This window comes from Apodemus sylvaticus, chromosome 6, assembly GCF_947179515.1.
Source record: "Apodemus sylvaticus chromosome 6, mApoSyl1.1, whole genome shotgun sequence".
NCBI classification, from domain to species: Eukaryota; Metazoa; Chordata; class Mammalia; order Rodentia; family Muridae; genus Apodemus; species Apodemus sylvaticus.
In genome coordinates, this window is record NC_067477.1 from 120,450,920 (window position 1) to 120,470,683 (window position 19,764).

A 19,764-nucleotide genomic window follows, 5' to 3' on the forward strand; every position below is an offset into this window, starting at 1 on the left:
ACAGCTATAGTGTACTCACATATAATAATAAATAAATCTTTTTTTTTTTAAAAAGAAAAAGCGTATCAAGGAATGTTTCTTAAGTGTAAAAATATTCCAAAAATTAGTCTCAGTTAGTGTAATTTTTTTCTGTAGGTGTTCCTTGATTTCACTTACTCGGTACTTTTTTTCTAGAGCTTGCCATGGTGGACTTTGAGATATGTGAATATTCACCAACAGCTGCTTGAGGATCGATCACCTCAGCTTTTTGCTCTTGCCAAAAACTGTATTGATCAAGGTATGTGGCAGATTTAAAGTTTTCCTTATTCACTTTTTATTGTACATGTGTTGTAAACACATGCGTGCTTGTGACAAGTTCACGGAGGTCAGAGGACAGCTTTGGAGTAGACACTTCTATTCTACCTTTTGTGGGAACTGGGAGTCAAACTCAGGCTTCTGGGCTCGCACAGTGGGCATCTTTACCTGCTGAGACGTCTTGCTGGCCTGTTTGCTTGTTTTGGAGACAGATTTGCTGTGTAGATCTGGCTGGCCTAGAATTCACGGTGTTTTTCTAGGTTCACCTCAAACTCATAATCTTCTTGCTTCAATTGGCATTATAGGTGTTGTATACCCTGTCCATTTAGAAGACTTTTGTTTGATATGTATGTATCCCATTTTAATTTCTTGTCTGATAGGTTTCACTTGAATGTATCCTTTGACTAATAGTTATGGCTTCCTGTTTGAACTTGTTTCTTTTTCTTCTGGATGGCTTCCATCATGAAGAACTGAATCCCTTCTTGTTCTCTGTGGTATTGAAGCCCAAGGCCAGGGCCTCACACGTGTAGGTGGGCGCTTTGCCTCCTCTCCCAGTGGCATCTCTTGATCACTTTTTTTGGCTTTTTGAGTTTCGCACACACAATGCCAGGCATGGAGATACATACCTTTAATTCCAGTGCTTGAATCCAGAGGCAGGGAGAGAGCTCTGTAAATTTAAGAGCAGCTTGGTTAGACTCTGTCTTCCCTCCCATCTCTTCCCTGAGACAGGGTTTCTCTGTGTAGCCCTGGCTGACCTGGAACTCACTCTGTAGACCAGGCTGCCTCAAACTCAGAGAGATTTGCCTGCCTCTACTTACTGAGTGCTGCGATCAAAGGTGTGTGCCGTTATCCCTTTGGCTCTGACCCTGTCTTTAAAAAAACAAAAAGAATGATCAGTTTTGTTTTTATTACCTGCTTCGAAAGAAGTTCTATGTAGATAATTATCATCTATCTGTCTATCCTGTCTATAGAAAGGGTCTTACTATATAGACCAGACTAGTCTCAAACTCAGAGACCGGCTGACCACTGCCTTCTGAGTGCTGGGATTAAAGTGCTGAGTTGAGCGGCAGGTGTGCTGCCTTGCTTGGTAGGCTACTGTTATTTTCATCACAAATTACTTAAAGGTATTTTAATATTTTTTTCTGTTTTTTTTATTTAGTGTAAAACATTTTATTGGAAATAAATATAAGCATCATTTATTATTATCGTTTTTTAAAAGGCTTAACTAGAGCTCGAGTAAACTGAGATGAGTTTTACCTGGATTAGGAAATTATTCTTTTTCCTTTGAGGAGCCAGAAGGAAAGCGTAATTTTAAAGACATTTGATAGAGCATGTTTTCTGGAGGATGGCGGCAGAAGACACTTTTGCATTTGCCTTATTGTTTTCATAGTTTATAACATTAAACAGAAGTGTCCTACAACACGAGAGGGATTTCCCAGAGTCACACAGCAGACGCTTGCCAGGGCTCCCTGCTGCTCTTGCCACCGTCCCCTCACACTCCCAGGAGAGCTGTTGAGGAGAGGAGGACACTGGGCTCCTCCACACTTGCTTCAGGCTCCCTTTGCTTGTCGAGTGGCTCTTCCCGGGGGTCTGAACTCAGTCTCCAGTGGGACACCGTGGCAGCACTGTGGCATTCTCTTCTGGTCTCTACAAACATCTACTTTGATCTGCATAGAATCACATACATATAAAATGTAATTAAAATGAAAAATAAAATCATAAAACAGTTACCAAACCAACCCTCTTAGTGTAAAGGAGTACTTGATTACAGATTAATGAATCTCTGATTTACAAAGCTGGGGCTTGATTCTGTCTGCCTGGTTCCAAGGCCCATGTTCTTTCACATCGCAAGTACAGTACGGTACGACTGTGTGCAGGTGTGATGAGTAGGGCGTCAAGGGGGTGGCGCCTCCCATAGCTCTGGTGGAGGCACAATGATCCCTCTGTAAATGAGGCAGCATATGTGAAGGCACGAGTTAATAGCAGGAATCTGGATTTGGTTTTGGAGTGTGTTACCTTCAAGGGTTTGTCTGTATATTAGTAAGTAGGCTAGCATAGAGTGGGAAGGATTGTAGTATATATGTGTAGTAATTTCACTCAACTAGGTGATTGGTTAAAACTAACTTCCCAGCTTTTGTTCTTTTTTTTTTTTTTTTTGATAGAAATATATAAGCACTTGCTAATTTAGATAAAATGGACATCTACACATGACTTAAAAGGAAAGCAAAGAAATACAGTCAGTATAAAAATTGGCTTATTTGTATGTTTGTACCAAGTCTTTGGTTTTTGAGAATTTTTAGGTGGTAACAGCATGTGGGACAGTTGACAGTAAAACCACAAGAGAGGTTAAGTGTTACATGTGTGTCAACAGTTTTCTGCTATAAAACTTATACCTGACTTGAGATAGCGGATGGTGGTGTGTACCTACTGAACCAGTGATTTGTGGATTGAAGCAGGATAATCTCTTGAGTCCAAAATTTCTAATTGAAATAGGACAACATGGTGAGATCTTGCCTTAAAACAAAATAACAAACCAAAACCAGATACTTTGCTTTTCTGTATAATAATACATATCAGATGTATCCAATTTACTTTTAAAGTTTATTTTGTTTTACTTTTTATGTGTGGGAGTTTTGCCTACATGTATGTCTGTATGTGACCCACATGTGTAAGGTGTTCTCACAGTCCAGAAGAGGGCATTGTATCCCCTGGAACTGGAGTTGGATGGTAGTGAGCTGCCATGGGGGAACTGGGAAATTGGACATGGGCCTTTTAAAGAGCGGCCAGTGCGCTTAACCCTGACAATATATTTTTTTTAAGTAACAAAATTGAAGAAGTTACCCTTTTTTCAGTACTTGGCTTTCATGTTTCTACTTGTAGCCTAGAAAAGAGTAGTAAGTAGTGCCTCTGAGTAACCTGGACCGACAGCAGCAGACACCTAGTAGAGCTAGCAAATAAGGGAGAGAAGTCATGGTGTCAGTCTGGGAATAACTGCCTTCCGTCTCCATAAAGGTCTGTGCAGTCAGAACTATAGAAGCTATGGGAAAGCGGATTCTGCATCAATGCTGCATGTGTTGGCCTTCAGGCTTTGTGTTGCTTAGGTGTGACAGTGTCTTCAGAATGGAGGACAAGGTGGGACTTGGAGAAAGGAGGACACAGGACCTATTTAGTAGGCATTGTGTTGTCTTCTGCTTCTAGCAAGTGAGAAGTATGTAATCTTGGTCTTTCCTGGTTTATGCCACCACATGTTTTTGAAATGAAGTGAGGTTACTCTGTGAAAGAACTGTGCAAGGGAACAGCCTTGTAGTTCATGAAGCAGGACAAGGTTTTGAAAGCGAGGGAGGATGCATTGATCATTGATGGTGATGGGAGCAGAGGTGATTTTCCTGGAGGACAAGGAAGGCATTTGGAAGAGAGTGCTTTGAGAACCCAGTCCACTATTGAATTTTATATGACAGTTGCATTATACTCCAAAGGCTGTTATACAGTTTCTTATACTTCACTGTGCTCTTGTGGAAAATTGGTTATTGAAAAGGAAGGCCAGGTGTTGTTACTAGGAGGTTTTTTTATTTTGTTTTTTTTCTTTTGTTTTTTTTTTTTGTTTTGTTTGTTTTTTTGTTTTTGATTTGTTTTTTTCGAGACAGGGTTTCTTTGTATAGCTCTGGCTGTCCTGGAACTCACTCTGTAGACCAGGCTGGCCTCGAACTCAGAAATCCGCTTGCCTCTGCCTCCTAGAGTGCTGGGATTACAGGCGTGCAGCACCAACGCCTGGCTGAATTTTTTGTTTTTAAAGAAAACCTTATTTGGTGTAATTTTGATAGTTATATTTATTCCTCTTCCATATTGTCCCATATTAATATACCTGTATTTATCGTTACATCTATATTATAATCTTTTTTTTGCTAGCAGTTTGAGTAAATGCTTTTATTTCATCCCCACATTTTTTACTATTTATTTTTTCATAGCAAACTTTTGTTCCTCTTATACTTAGATATGTTCCCTTTTTTCTTTTCGTAAGTGTATGTAAAAACAGTTGTGTTTGGAGAGGGGAGGTGCATCAGAGCATAAGTGTGTCAGTTATTTCTCTCCTTCCCAATATTGGTACTGGAGCCTGAACTCAGGTTGTCAGGCTTGGTACCAGGCATCGATACCCACTAAACTATCTTGCCAGATATCAGATATACCCTTTCCATAAACAGAAACAAGTCCAGTTTGTGTTGCCCATATATATGCACCAGAGCACGGACAAGCTCCCAGTGGCCAGCAACTTACAGAGAACTGAGTCTTTTCCCACACACATCCCCACTAAAAGTCATCAGTTATAGAGAGCTGCTGCTGCTGCTTCTTTTTCTTCTTCCTCTTCCTTCTCCTTCATTTGCATTCTTCTGCATGCTAGCCTCCAGTTGAACCAGCACCATTTGTTGAAAAGGCTATCTTTTTCCCACTAGATGGCTTTAGCTCCTTTGTCAAAGATCAAGTGACCATAGGTGGGTGGGTTCATTTCTTTTTTTTTTTTTATTCGATATATTTTTTATTTACATTTTAAATGATTTCCCCTTTTCTAGCCCCCCACTCCCTGAAAGTCCCATAAGCCCCCTTCTATCATTTCTGGGTTTTCAATTCTATTCCATTGATCTACTTGTCTATCACTGTACCAATATCATGCCAGTTTTGTTTGTTTGTTTGTTTGTTTTTTGGATTTTTGGTTTTTTTTTTCTGAGACAGGGTTTCTCTGTATAGCCCTGGCTGTCCTGGAGCTCACTCTGTAGACCAGGCTGGCCTCGAACTCAGAAATCCACCTGCCTCTGCCTCCCAGAGTGCTGGGATTACAGGCATGTGCCACCACTGCCCGGTTTATCATGTAGTTTTTAACACTATTGCTCTGTAGTACTGCTTGAGGTCTGGGATACTGATTCCCCTAGAAGTTCTTTTACTGTTGAGAAGAGTTTTAACTATCCTGGTTTTTTTTCTTATTTCAGATGAGTTTTGAGAATTGCTCTTTCTAACTCTGTGAAGAATTGAGTTGGGATTTTGATGGGGATTGAATTGAATCTGTATATTGCTTTCAGCAAGATGTCCAATTTTACTCTATTAATCCTGCCAATCCACTAGCATGGGAGATCTTTCCATCTTCTGAGGTCTTTGATTTCTTTCCTCAGACACTTCTTGTCATACAGATCTTTCACTTGTTTGGTTAGAGTCACACCAAGATACTTTATATTGTTTGTGACTATTGTGAAGGGTGTCATTTCCATAATTTCTTTCTCAGTCTGTTCATCCTTTGAGTATAGGAAGGCTAAAGGCTACTGATTGTTTAAGTTAATTTTATATCTGGCCACTTTGCTGAAGTTGTTTGTCAGCTGCAGGAGTTCTCTGGTGGAGTTTTTTGGGTCGCTTAAGTATACTATCATATCATCTGCAAATAGTGATAATTTGACTTCTTTCTTTCCAATTTGTATCCCTTTGACCTCCTTTTGTTGTCTCTAGCTAGAACTTCAAGTACTATATTGAATAAATATGGAAAGAGAGGGCAGTCTTATCTAGTCCCTGATTTTAGTGGGATTGCTTCAAGTTTCTCTCCATTTAGGTTGATGTTGGCTACTGGTTTGCTGTATATTGCTTTTAGTATGTTTAGGTATGGGCCTCGAATTCATGTTCTTTCCAAGACTTTTAACATGAAAGAATGCTGAATTTTGTCAAATGCTTTTTCAGCATCTAATGAAATGACCATGTGGTTTTTTTCTTTGAGTTTATGTAGTGGATTATATTGATGGATTTCCATATATTGAATCATCCCTGCATCCCTGGGATGAAGCCTACTTAATTGTGGTGAATGATCATTTTGATGTGTTCTTGGACTCGATCAGCAAAAATTTTATTGAGTATTTTTGCATTGATATTCATTGGTCTGAAGTTCTTTTTCTTTGTTGGATCTTTGTGTGGTTTTGGTATCAGCGTAATTGTGGCTTTATATAGAATGAGTTAGGTAGTGTTCCTTCTGTTTCTATTTTGTGGAATAGTTTAAAGAGTATTGATGTTAGGTCTTCTTTGAGGGTCTGATAGAATTTTGCACTATAACCATTTGGCCCTGTGCTTTTTATGGTTGGGAGACTTTCAATGATTGCTTCTATTTCTTTAGGGCTTATGGGGCTGTTTAGATGGTCTATCTGATCCTGATTTAACTTTGGTGTGTGGTATCTGTCCAGAAAATTGTCCCTTTCATCCAGATTTTCCAGTTGTGTTGAGTAGTAGTTGTAGTAGGATCTTATGATTTTTTTGAATTTCCTCGGTTTCTGTTGTTATATCTCCCTTTTCATTTCTGATTTTGTTAATTTGGATACTGTCTCTGTGCCCTCTGGTTAGTTTGGCTAAAGGTTTATCTTGTTGATTTTCTCAAAGAACCATCTCCTGGTTTTGTGGATTCTTTGTATAGTTCTTTTTGTTTCTACTTGGTTGATTTCAGCACTGAGTTTGATGATTTCCTGTCTTCTACTCTTCTTGGGTGTATTAGCCTCTTTCTGTTCTGGCGCTTTCAGGTGTGCTGTTAAGCTGCTGGTGTATGCTCTCTCCAGCTTCTTTTTGGAGGCACTCAGAGGTATGAGTTTTCCTCTTAGCACTGCTTTCATTGTGTCCATAAATTTGGGTATGTTGTGCCTTCATTTTCATTAAATTCTAAAAGCCTTTGATTTCTTTCCTTATTTCTTCCTTGACCAAGGTGTCATTGAGTAGAACATTGTTCAGCTTCCATGTGTATGTGGGCTTTCTGTTGTTTTTGTTGCTATTGAACGCCACCCTTACTCTATAGTGATCTGATAGGAGGCATAGGATTAGTTCAGTCTTCTTAATATCTGTTGAGGTCTGTTTTGTGACCAATTATATGGTCAGTTTTGGAGAAGGTACCATGAGGTGCTGAGAAGAAGGTATATTCTTTGATATAGGATGAAATGATCTATAGATATCTGTTAAATCCATTTGGTCCAAAATTTCTGTTAGTTTCACTATCTCTCTCTCTCTCTCTCTCTCTTTTTTTTTTTTTTTTTTTTTGCTTCGCTGATATGTCCATTGATGAGAGTGGGGTGTTGAAGTCACTCACAATTATTGTGTGAGGTGCAGTGTGTGCTTTGAGCTTTAGTAAAGTTTCTTTTACAAATGAGAGGATGCCCTTGCATTTGGAGCATAGATGTTCAGAATTGAGAGTTGTTCCTGGTATATTTTTCCTTTGATGAGTAGGAAGTGTCCTTCCGTGTATTTTTTGATGACTTTTGGTTGCAAGTCAATTTTATCCAATATTATAATGGTTACTACAGCTCGTTTCCTGGAATCATTTGCTTGGAAAATTGTTTTCCAGCCTTTTACTCTGAGGTAGTGTTTGTTTTTGACACTGAGGTGTGTTTCCTGTATGCAGCAAAATGCTGGATCCCATTTATGTATCCAGTCTCTTAGTCTATGTCTTTTTATTGGAGAATTGAGTCCATTGATGTTAAGAGATAACAAGGAATAGTCATTATTGCTTCCTGTTACTTTTGATGTTATTTTTATGTTTGGTGGTTATCTTCTTTTGGGTTTGATGAAAGAAGATTGCTATCTAGCTTTTTCTAGGGTGTAGTTGCCCTTATATTGGCGGTTTCCATCTATTATCCTTTGTAGGGCTGGATTTGTGCAAAGATATTGTGTAAATTTGGTTTTATCATAGAATATCTTGGTTTCTCCATCTATGGTGATTGAGAGTTTTGCTGGATATAGTCTGGGTTGGCATTTGTGTTCTCTTAGGGTCTGTATGTGATCTGCCCAGGATCTTATTGTTTTCATGGTCTCTGGTGAGAAATCTGGTGTAATTCTGATCTTCCTTTATATGTTACTTGGCCTTTTCCCCTTACTGCTTTTAATAGTCTTTCTTTGTTTAGTACTTTTGGTGTTTTGATTATTATGTGCTGGAGGAATTTCTGTTCTGGTTCAGTCTATTTAGAGTTCTGTAGGCTTCTTGTATGTTCATGGGCATCTCTCTCTTTAGGTTAGGGAAGTCTTCTACTATAATTTTGTTGAAGATATTTACTGGCCCTTTAAGTTGCAGATCTTCACTCTCTTCTATACATTTAATCCTTAGGTTTGGTTTTCTCATTGTGTCCTGGATTTCCTGGATGTTTTGAGTTACACGCTTTTTGCATTTCACATTTTCTTTGACTGTTGAGTCAATACTTTCTATGGTATCTTCAGCATCTGAGAATCTTTCTTCTGTTTGTTTTTTTTTTTTTTTCTGTTTTTTTTTTTTTTTTTTTTTTTTGGATTTTGATTTTTCGAGACAGTGTTTCTCTGTATAGCTCTGGCTGTCCTGGAACTCATTCTTCAGACCAGGCTGGCCTTGAACTCAAATCCACCTGCCTCTGTGTCCCAGAGTGCTGGGATTACAGGCGTGCGCCACCACTGCCCGGTGAGATTCTTTCTTCTATCTCTTGTATTCTGTTGTTGATGTTTGCATCTATGACTCCTGATCTGTTTCCAAGGTTTTCTATTCCCAGAGTTGTTTCCCTTTGTGATTTCTTTGTTGTTTCTACTTCTGTTTTTAGATCCTCGATGGTTTTGTTCAGTTCCTCCACTTATTTGTTTGTGTTTTCCTGTAAATCTTTAAGGGATTTTTGTGTTTCCTCTTTAAGGGCTTCTACCTGTTGATCCATGAACTCCTATATTTCTTTAAGGGATTTTTGTGTTTTCTTTTTAAGGGCTTCTACCTGTTGACTCATGTTCTCCTGTATTTTTTAAGGGGGTTATTTATGTCCATTTTGAAATCCTCTAGCAGCATCATGAGATGTGATTTTAAATCTAGATCTTGCTTTTCTGGTGTGTTGGGGTATCCAGGACTTGCTGTTGTGGGAGAACTTGGTTCAGATGGTACCATGTTGCCTTGGTTTCTGTTGGTAATGTTCTTGAGTTTGCCTTTAGCCATCTGGCTATTTCTGGTGATATCGTGTTGCTGTCCCTGACCATGACTTGTTTGTCAAGCATGCCTCTGTATCTGTGCTCCTGGGAGACTAGCTCTCTTGTGGTTGTTTTGTGTATGTAGCTCTGTGGCCCCAATCATTTCTGGGTGCAGGTGGAAAACAAAAGACTCCTGTCCCAGGCTGCTCTTAGGTTCTTGTGTCCTCAGGGTTTCTGGCTGCTTCCTCTGAGCAGCAGAGCAGGTCTCATCTGTGCTGACTGTCCTTTCTGCCCCGATGGGTTGTTAGCTATCTTCCTGCTCCACTTGGATATGGTGCACTGTGTGAGGATGGTCCCAAGCCAGACACAGAAACTGGAAGGTTTCTGCTAGAGGGTTCCGGATGGGATCCTCTGAGCTGCAGGGCAGGTCTTACCTGTGCTGACTGTCTTCTCTGCACTCATGGATGGTTAGCTACCTTCTTGCACCACTCGGAGATGGCGCAGTGGCAGAGGATGGTCCCAAGCCGGAGACAGAAACCAGAAGGCTTCTGCCACAGGATCCTCTGAGCTGCAGGGCAGGATCCACTTATCTCTATATCATATCTTAGTGACTGATCTTTGTAACGAGTAGCCTTCATTATTAAGGAAAAAAAAAACTCTAAAAACCCCTGTGATCCTTTAAAAGGTTAGAACCATATTGTGTGCTTTAAAGTGAATTTTTCTTTTCTAGAAGTTACATTTCTAGAAGTTCAGATTCAGTTCAAAAGCAGGAACGGTTAACGGAGATGGTTGGAAATCTGTCTGTAGGTGACTCATACCTCCCCCCACCTCCAGTGGCCTACGGCTTATCTGCAGCAGGTTCGAGCACATCATTTGCTTTGCCCTGCAACCAAGAATTTTTATGTTGTTGTTCTAGGCTAAACAACATTTTCCACTTTATCTGCTCACAAATTTCATAAATAGTTTTATTTAAAAATATTTTGTTCTGGAGGATATGTTATATTTGAAATATTGCCCTTGAAGGATCATCAGAAATTGTCAGAAAATGTTCAGCTTCTGAGATATGTGAAAGGGTTTTACGAAAGCTGTGATCTTCTTACTTGTGTTCAGGAAAACTACTTCAGTGAGATAGATAGGGCCTATCACCGCATGCATCAGCACCACTTCACTGGGCATATCACATTTATGAAAGTAGGCTGGAATCATGAAACATACATTCCTCAGCATAGCGTGAGGCCTTCTTTGGGATCCTGGAGTAGATGGACCACAGTTCTGCAGTTGACTAATGGATCAGATATTGAAAGTGCATTGCATGGAGTGCATGAGGTGGAATAGTGGAGTTTGAACTCAGGAAGACACTGTCTAAGAAGAAACATGTGAAAATATTTTGTGAGTGAGTCCTATAGTGTTTTCTCCCCACAGCTCTACGACCCTGGGGTTAGTATGTTCTCACAGCCAAAGACTGATGTATTAATTTCTTTTTGATATTTTGGAATGAGTGTTATTAAATATATCATTTAACAGAGCATTAAAAAAAATCTCTTGGGAAGAGATTGTGCATTTAGCTGGTGTTTTAAATGTATGGGTTGACATTTTGTCTGGAAGGTCATGAGTGTGAATTACAACAGAGAACTTACATTGTGCTAATAATAAGTGTATGTCTATTGATCAGCATGCTCCTCTTTTATTTAACCCTACCAGAGTCTACCAGAGCTGAAATCCTTTCTTACAGTTGACTCATCTGTCAACTAGCTGGTTCTTGAATCCTGCTAGTTCTTCCCCAAGGGTTCCACGTTTCTCTCCCTTTTCATTCCTGCCCCAGTATTCTTGTCTGAAATCTTTGGGAAGGCCCTGTAGAGATCACCCTGCCTAGCTAACTCATTTGACAGAGTAAGGTTGACTGAGATACATGCTCCCACACACTCTGTAGGAACAGAAGAGAAAACACTGTCCCCCAGGGGACAGCAGACTGATGGTGTGGGCTTCCCAGCTTCAAAGTCTCCTTCAAGTGCCTTTATCCCGAGCCTCCTCTGCTGTTTGGATACATGTTAAGTGTTTTTACCTGTGTACTGTTTTTTGTTTGTTTGTTTGTTTGTTTTTGAGACAGGGTTTCTTTGTATAGCCCTGGCTGACCTGGAACTCACTCTGTAGACCAGGCTGGCCTCATGAACTCAGAAATCCACCTGCCTCTGCCTCCCAAGTGCTGGGATTACAGGCGTGCGCCACCACAGCTCGGGCTGTGTACTCTTTCTAAATCTTCATCTCGGTGTGGAGCAGAGCACATCTGCAGATGTTGCTTCCTGTTTTTCTTGCTTTTATCATGTGAGACTCACTTTCTTGTGGGAAGGTGCCTGCCCTTGGGATTAATCAGTTCTTTCTCTCTGCATTTTACTCTTGGAAGTTCTATACATTGTCAGTAGCTTAACTAACATTACACAGTTTTCCTTTGAATGGTTTTAGGACATTGCAACTTTTGCATTGTACCAGAAGTTCTAAATAGTTCCATGCCTGAGCCCTCATTGAAAGCAGTTGCTTAAAGAGGCCACCTTCCCACTTTGCAGGCCTGACAAGTATGCAGTATACTCTTTTTGGAAGTTTGGAAGACTGTAGTTAAACCCTGTGATGTATACTCTACTGTTTGGGACTCTACATTGCACACATCTTAATTTTTAATGTTTTGTCATTTATCTCACAGTGATGAAACTAGAGGATTTATTTGAAGGTGATTCAGGTCGACTTTTGGCTATTCAATTTCATCTGGAATGTGCACATATATTTTTATATTATTATGAATATAAAGAAGCAAAAGACCGGTTTAGTACTGCTAAAGACATGAGCAAGTTACAGATTGACCTGACAGGTAAGACTTTACTTTTCGTGGATACTCGATTTAATTTTACAGTAAAGCTGGTATGTATGTTGGCAGTTTGTATTGTATTGTTTTTTGTTGTTCTTTTTTTTTTTTTTTTTTTTTTTTGTCTTTTTGGTTGTGAGCCATAGCCTTTATCGACGGAGCCATCTCTCCATCCCTTTTGTTTTTTTTTTAAGTGTAGAGCTAGACTGACCACAAGATATAAAGCAAACTTGTTGAACTTGTTGGACTGTGTTTATAATCTTCCATCCTCTAGATTTTATATGTGTTTTTATATTTGGACTTACACGTTGTCTTTTTTCAGAGTTCATTCCTTGTTTTGTAGTCATTGCATCCAGGCAGTATATGAATGGACCTTAGACCATTCATTTCTGGTATAAAACCTTCAAAAACCTCTCTTTCCGCCCCAGTTTAGCCCCGCCCCTGTGTAGTGTCCATTCCTATAAATGTTGTTTCCATCCTTTGTTGCATTCCATATTGTGTTTCTTAGGTCTGTCTTCAGTGCTTGAGAATATCATCTGAGGGCTGGAGAGATGGCTCAGTGGTTAAGAGCATTGACTACTCTTTCAGCGGACTGGGGTTCAATTCGCAGCACCCACGTGGCAGCTCATTCAGACATATGTGTTGGCAAAACACTGATGTATATAAAATAAAAGTAAATAAATAATAAATAACACACAGTCCTTTAACTTCAGCACCTGGGAGGCAGAGGCAGGTAGATCTCTGAATTCAAGGCCAGCCTGGTCTACAGAGTAAGTTCCAGGACAGCCATGGCAGAGAGAGGAGAGGTGGGGAGAGAGAGAAAGAGAGAGAGAGAGAGAGAGAGAGAGAGAGAGAGCAACTGAAATATAGCAGGTGCTCAATAGTTCAGGGAACAAGTGAAGCTCGGAGTGGATGTGCTTTTTTTTTTTTTTTTTTTTGATGATGATGTAGCCATGTCAGGGACCAGTGCTTCAGTCTCATGGGGGTGGGGGGTGGGGCAGAGGCAAAGCCTTCCTCGCATGAGCCTCAGAGCACTGGCAGAGCCTTCCTCAGGTTCTAGTTGTTTATAGCTTGCAGTCCACACCCCTACATAGCCTGCACCTACCCAGAATGCTGCCTCCTGATTCAGCTGCATGTAATAACCCTGCCTTTTTGTTTATCTGTATATAATAACCCTTTCTTGTTTATCTGTATGTAATCACCCTGCCTCCCTGTTCAACTGTATATAATAAACATGCTGAGCTTCCAGGGTGCTGTGGCTTCTGCATCCTAGGGGCCATACCATCTCCCCAGCCATCTGTCCGTGCGCCCATGTGTCTGTCATTCTCTTTTTCCCTCCTCCTCTCCCTAGTTAGTTACCCTCCTGAAGCTATACAGGCCTTGCACTGTATGTGTGTGTTGAAAGAGTGAATCAGTTACAGAATTTTTCTGAAGTCTTCTGTTGTTTCTTCTGAGTGCTTTGTCCCTTGTGCTGCTCTCCCCTGATCTGTTGTAGCATAGTTGGGAGAGTAATGAGAGCCAACATCACCAGCTCACAGCCTCAGGCTGAGCACCCGTGAGACTGCTGTCCCGTGCTAGACCTGAATCGTCTCGTAGGCCTGTTCTCAGCCCCAGTGTCCAGTGCTTCTTCTTGAGTTGGTGTTGCTCAGTAAAGTCCTGTAGCTGTATCATGAGTCTTATGTGACTTTATGGGACCTTAGCCATCTTTTATTACAGTGTTTGTGTGGAAAAAGTTATTTAATATCTAGTTTATAGTTTTTGGAACAGTGCCATAAATAACTTGGAGTTTTGTCTGTATTTGAAAGTATAGTTACATGTAATAAATTTATGAGGTTCATTTCAGAGATTTTTAAAAAATATGTTTGTTATAGGAGACTTTTGGGGGATTATTTAAGTATTAACAACATGGTGCCTTATATATTCAGTTTTAAATCAGTAAATTTAATAGCTATTAAATTTAATCATATTTAATGGCTATTACAGTTTTTTCCCCCAAAGTCAAGGTAAGAACTTGAAAATATAAGCATGCTTGCAAGTTAAAAAAAGAAAATGAGGATTAGATTTTTTTTTCCACTCAGCCATAGACTTACTCTAAAGAAATAAGCTCGTAAGCTACTTTAGCGGTGGCCGTCTTTAGCATGACGTGCTTACAGGGTGGGCAGTTTCTCAGAGCCAGAGTCCTCTCAGGATAGGAAGCAGATTTTGTCGGCTGCTCTTAGTAAACTCACATTTTCCAGCGAATGGTTGTTGAAACTTTTGCTTCTCTTCAAAGTGGTCTGAAAATAGCTCTCTGCAGTGTATTATTTCAGAGCCATAAAGAGGAAATGTTGGTATCATGAGAAGACAGATGGAGAACTCGCCTGGGGTTTAGCAGCTAAGGTCCCAGCGAAGTGCTGGCTTTAATGCAGAGAACCCTGTGATCCTGAGTGAGTGGTGACAAGTGTCAGCCATCTTTCCATATGCGTGTATTATATGTGCATGATTTGTATGTGTGGATTCTACCCACAGTACTTAAGTTTCTCTTTTCAGCAGAGAATAAAAAATAAACAAAAATGGGGACTGAGAATCTCATGTTAGACATCCTGGGTGAGAGCCTGGCCCCATAGGTCATTGGCTGCGGATTGTCTCAAGTAATTTTAACATCATTAGGCCTCAGGTCTTTCATATGTGTATGGAGAAAATACTTTAGCACTCTGAAAATATTAGTCATCATGATTGTACTATAAACCTGCCTGACAAATCCACAGGTAAGATTTTATTTTAATTTTCAGGTGCTTTGGGAAAAAGGACACGATTCCAGGAAAATTATGTGGCACAGCTGATTGTAGATGTCCGGAGAGAAGAGGATGTCCCTTCTAGTCGTGAGTTCAGCCCAGCACCCACGCCTCAGGAGTATTTGGCCCAGGTGAGTTGTTTAGTTCCCGTCACTGTTTCAGGAGTGAGCATCACAAACCCTGAGCCATGAGAAGAGACTGAGAGAACCTTTGTGACATTGCTTATTTTTTCCTAAAGTGGGGATAACCATTATACCGCAGTAGGTGCCAACTGTGCCCACAGTTAGACAGCACAACTCCCTTAGGGTGTAGTAGGCAGAGTTGGCAGTGCTGCTGTGTTGCTCCTTGACAAATGAAGGCAGACAGAGAGACCACTGCTGCTGAACCAGTTTACCTTACTTTGTTTTGTTCCTTCTGAAGTAGGGACTGGCTATTAGCTCCTGCCTCTTCTACCTTAGCCTCCTAAGTGCTGGTGGGCCATAACACAACTGGCATGGGTCATAGAACCGCGATGGTTCTATGGGGTGTGAAGGGAATGGAGAAAGGACGGACACACGCAATAAAGCTGGGGTCGGGTGGGTATCTGCTCCCTCTGTGCCCTGGAACTGTAGCATGTCTATTAGGCATAGCACGGGGTTGGGGAGGGCTGAGCTAGTCTGGACAGGAAGTCTGAAGGTGAACAGTCTTAGGCTGTGAACATCCAGGAACAGGAAGGAGCGGTTGCTAATCTTTACACACACTGATCAGTGGTCTGTTAGCACTTATCATTGGACTCCTGATGAAAGCATTGCCATTCCTTTTGGGCCTGGCCCATGCTGCCATTTTCCTATGGGTCTGAGGCGATCCCTGGCATCCTTGGCACGATGGTGCCATGTCCACAGTGCTCAGGGCTTTGCTCTCTCGGGATTGTCCCTGCTCTGGACACTGGGATGGGAGGTGTGAGCCACCACACCAGCTCTATATTAGTCCCTTTATTTGCTCTCCTGTGGCTAATTTTAATATTCAGAGACTTTTCATTTCTCTGGCTTCTCCTAATTTCATAAGCCAATGACCAGAATCCCTTTTCTCTCACTTTACGTCTGCCTCCAGCTCGGTCATTATTGGTCGCTCGCTGTTTGGCGTGCTCCTTGATTTGGCTGCGGAATGCCTTTCTTGTGGCTTGAACTTAAGAGACTGGGATGGTTGCTTTCATGGAGGCCACAAACATATCTTCATTTTCCACAGATTCCCACACTTACTGTTTTGTATGTTAATTTTTTTTAAGGATTTATTTTTACTTTTTATGTGTATGGGTGTTTGCCTGCACATATATCTGTGTACCACATGTATGTAGTGATCACAGAAACCAACAGAGGGAATTGATCCTCTGGAACTGGAGCTGCCACATGCTTGCTGGGAATGGAAGCCAGGTCCTCTAGGAGAGCAGGCTCGCTCTTCACCCTTTAGCTATTTCTCTGGTCCCACAGCTACAGCTTTTGATTGTCCTTTGTATTGATTGTCACGTCTTTAGCTGCCATGCTTTGGTACACTTTATTTTAGGACCTATAAGTTTACCTTAAGTACACATTTGTATTCTATTCAGAGGCTAATGCCACAGGGAGAGGCTAGGGCTGAGGGAGAGGGAAGAGCTGTCATTCAGTTCATTCTGAGGCACATCTTAGTCAAGGTTTTAGTGCTGTGATGAAACACCATGGCCAAAGAGTAAGTAGGGGAGGAAAGGGTTTACTTGGTTTACATTTCCAGATCATAATTTATCATCAGAAGAAGGCAGGACAGGAACCTGGAGGCAGGAGGTGATGCAGAGGCCATGGAGAGGTGCTGCTTATTACTTGCTTGCTTACTCTGGCTTGCTCAGCCTGCTTTCTTACAGAATTCAGGACGACCAGCCCAGGGCGCCTGTTGATCACTAGTTGAGAAAATGCCCACAGCTGGATCTCATGGAGGTATTTCTCTATGATGACTCTAGCTTGTGTCAACACACAGAACCAGCTAGTACAGACAGCTCTGATAAGAACACTGGGCGGGTCCCCCCCAGTTCACTGTCTTTTGTGGTAGCTTTCTTAGGGAGCAGCTGTTGGTTCTAGAAGAGTGGATGAAGGTGGTGTCATGAAACCCAGAGCCTGGCCTTGCTTCCTCTAGGATGTGGCGCTGAGACTGAGCTGTGTGTGTGCTGCTGTGGTTAGCAGGAGCCAGAGAGTGTATAATGAGTGCACTCACCCTTAGTCTCCTCCTCTCTGTTCTCAGTCCTCCTGAAGTTCCCAGACCCTCATTAAACTTTAGGCTGCCCATTAGAGTCTGATCTTTAGGCTTATCTTTGAGAAGAGATTTAGTTCTGAAGTCTAGTCACACAGTCTTTCATGATGTGTATGGTGTGTGTATGTGTCTGTGTATGTGACCAGACTGTATGTGAGGTCAGCAGTCAACCTTGGTGTATGAGTTCAAGGTCTCTAAGGGAAAAGAATTGTTAGAATGAAAAAAATTATATATATATATATATTTTTTGGGGGGGGGGTGTTTCGAGACAGGGTTTCTCTGTGTAGCCCTGGCTGTCCTGGAACTCACTCTGTAGACCAGGCTGGCCTCGAACTCAGAAATCCACCTGCTTCTGCCTCCCAAGTGCTGGGATTAAAGGCGTGCGCCACCACCGCCCGGCTTACTTTATATATATTAAAAGGGATTATTAGAGTTGCCTGCAGGCTGAGGTATGTTGATTCTCATCCTGGTTTCCTCAGGACATTTATCGTGAGTAGACAGTGAGCTTTGACAAAGGCCTTTCGTGCTCCTGTTGAGATGCCTGTGTGATTTCTGTCATTAACTGTCATTCCTGCATTGTTTGACACTGATTTGATGTTGTGTGACTTTTCCTGGGGAGATGCGAACAACTGTCTATTCACTTCAGGTAGCACATAGAAGAAAGACAAAAGAAACGATTTCACCCAAGCCTAGCTGTGGAACCAGTACATTTATTGGGGACTTACAGGAGTATTGCGAAGGGTTACTTAGAGGGACATGGATGATTCAAAGGCGTCTGCATCACTCAAGAGCCCACCACAGCATGGGTGATTCGCCACATCCTTGCCCAACCTGCAGGCTGCTTGGCCTGTTGGAGAATCTCTTCCTCCCTAGCAATCGGCTACTCTCGGCCAAGCTGGGGCAGTCTCCCCGCCCCCATTCCCACGATTTGCTTGCTGCTGAACTGCTGTTCCCAGTCATTTGTGGCTAGCTGTCACAAATCCCCATAACCCAGTAAAATCAAAACTCCAGAGGCTTGTAAATTATCAGTCAGATTTATATCAGTAAATTCTCAACCCACAAAACGCTCACACAATGAACTCAGAGCCAATTGATAATAAACACATGCTGTCCAGCTACATTGATACAAACACAAGTTGTCCTCCTAGATTGAACAACTTGCCCTGCATTAATCTATTGCTCTTCTATGATATTCTTAGTTACCCGTGGCTATTTCGAGCCACGTGAGTCTGGTTCGTTCTCTTCCTCCATCTTTCTCTGTCCTTGTCTGTCTGTCCCCTGTCCTCTCTCTTTGAAACTTTTAGCCCCGCCTATCTTTTTCATTGCCCAGTCACAGACTCTAGTCTTATATTTCATCTTCCCTCACCTGCAATCAACAGCAATCTACATACTTGGGCTTGGGATTTACCATGTGAGTCCCAGGAACTGCATTTGGTAGTGAATGCCAGTACCTGCCGAACCACTATGCTAGTTCTTCTTAAGGACATTTTGTGTCTTGATTGGCTGTTTATAGACCTTCTTTTTTGAAGTATCTGCATACATTTTTGGTTCACTTTTAATTTTGGTTGTCTAAGAGCTTTCCATATTCTGAACACTAGTTCTTTTTAGTTTTTAAGACTTATTTTCCTTACATTTTTAAAAATAGACCATCTTACAGATTTATTAACAAAAGATACTTTACAAAAACAGTATGCTTTGCCATAAAGTAGCTGACTCCGAGCAAGTGGTAGTAATGGCTTTTCTGCTGAGGACAGGAGGATGTTGTGACATGTCTGACTCCATCTCTTCTGAAGGGCTAGTGCTGGGTTGGCAGTCCATACTCTGGGTGTCAGTTTGAGTGATGAGGGAGGCAGATAGGCCATGGTACCTGTTCTGCTGAGACTCTCGCATGATGTGATGAGAACCATGACCACAGGGATGGACGCATGCCCCTCCTGTGATGGGAGACAGGGTAGAAAGAGGGCCGGCAATAGGGCCGGGCAAGTAAGAGAGTGTAGGTGGGTGGGGACGGGTGGTGGGGTTACCCTGCAGAGGCTCTGCACGTTGGTCAGTCAGTGGTGACTACTGTCAGTCTCTACCACTCTCACTTCCACTGAGGTGTACATGGCAGACCTTTCTACAAGGTAAATACGTTCCACCAGAAACAGCATGCTGACCATATTTAGACATTATATAATCTTTACAAATTCAGAAGGGTGTGTTACATGCCTTCAAAATCTTAGTATTCAGGAGACTGAAGCAGGTGGACTTTTGTGAGTTTAAGGCTAGCTTGGTCTACCTAGTGAGTTCATGCCAGCCAGGACCACATAGTGAGACCCTATTTTAAATACCTACAAGAGACAGAACACCAAACCAAACCAAACAAAACCTCCCAAGAAACAAAACAAAAATAATGGACCCCAACCTTCCTCCGGAAAACCCAGCAAGTGTCACTATCATTTCCTTTAGCAGTCCACTGGATGGATGAATGAATGAATGAATGAATGAATGAAATTTAACTTTTGTTCTAAATCTTTTCTTCTGTGTCCCACCAGAATCTTGAGCTCAACGATGATACAGTTCTGAATGAAATCAAGTTAGCAGATAGTGAACGGTTTCAGATGCCAGAGCTGTGCGCTGAGGAGCTCGCTGTGATCCTCGGAGTCTGGTACGTTAGTGACTTACTCAGCTGAGTGG

At 41.6% G+C, this 19,764-nt stretch overlaps 1 protein-coding gene across 2 annotated transcripts in view; it reads left to right on the top strand.

Annotated features, from left to right (window-relative positions):
• The window catches only part of Ttc27 (tetratricopeptide repeat domain 27), a 138,976-nt gene that overhangs the window by 11,683 nt on the left and 107,529 nt on the right, over positions 1-19,764 (top strand). For both annotated transcript variants that reach the window (XM_052186371.1, XM_052186372.1), the window contains exons 5-8: positions 175-277; positions 11,903-12,067; positions 14,833-14,966; positions 19,623-19,735. In XM_052186371.1, the coding sequence (XP_052042331.1) occupies positions 175-277; positions 11,903-12,067; positions 14,833-14,966; positions 19,623-19,735 (515 nt within the window). The remainder of the gene's footprint in view (positions 1-174; positions 278-11,902; positions 12,068-14,832; positions 14,967-19,622; positions 19,736-19,764) is intronic.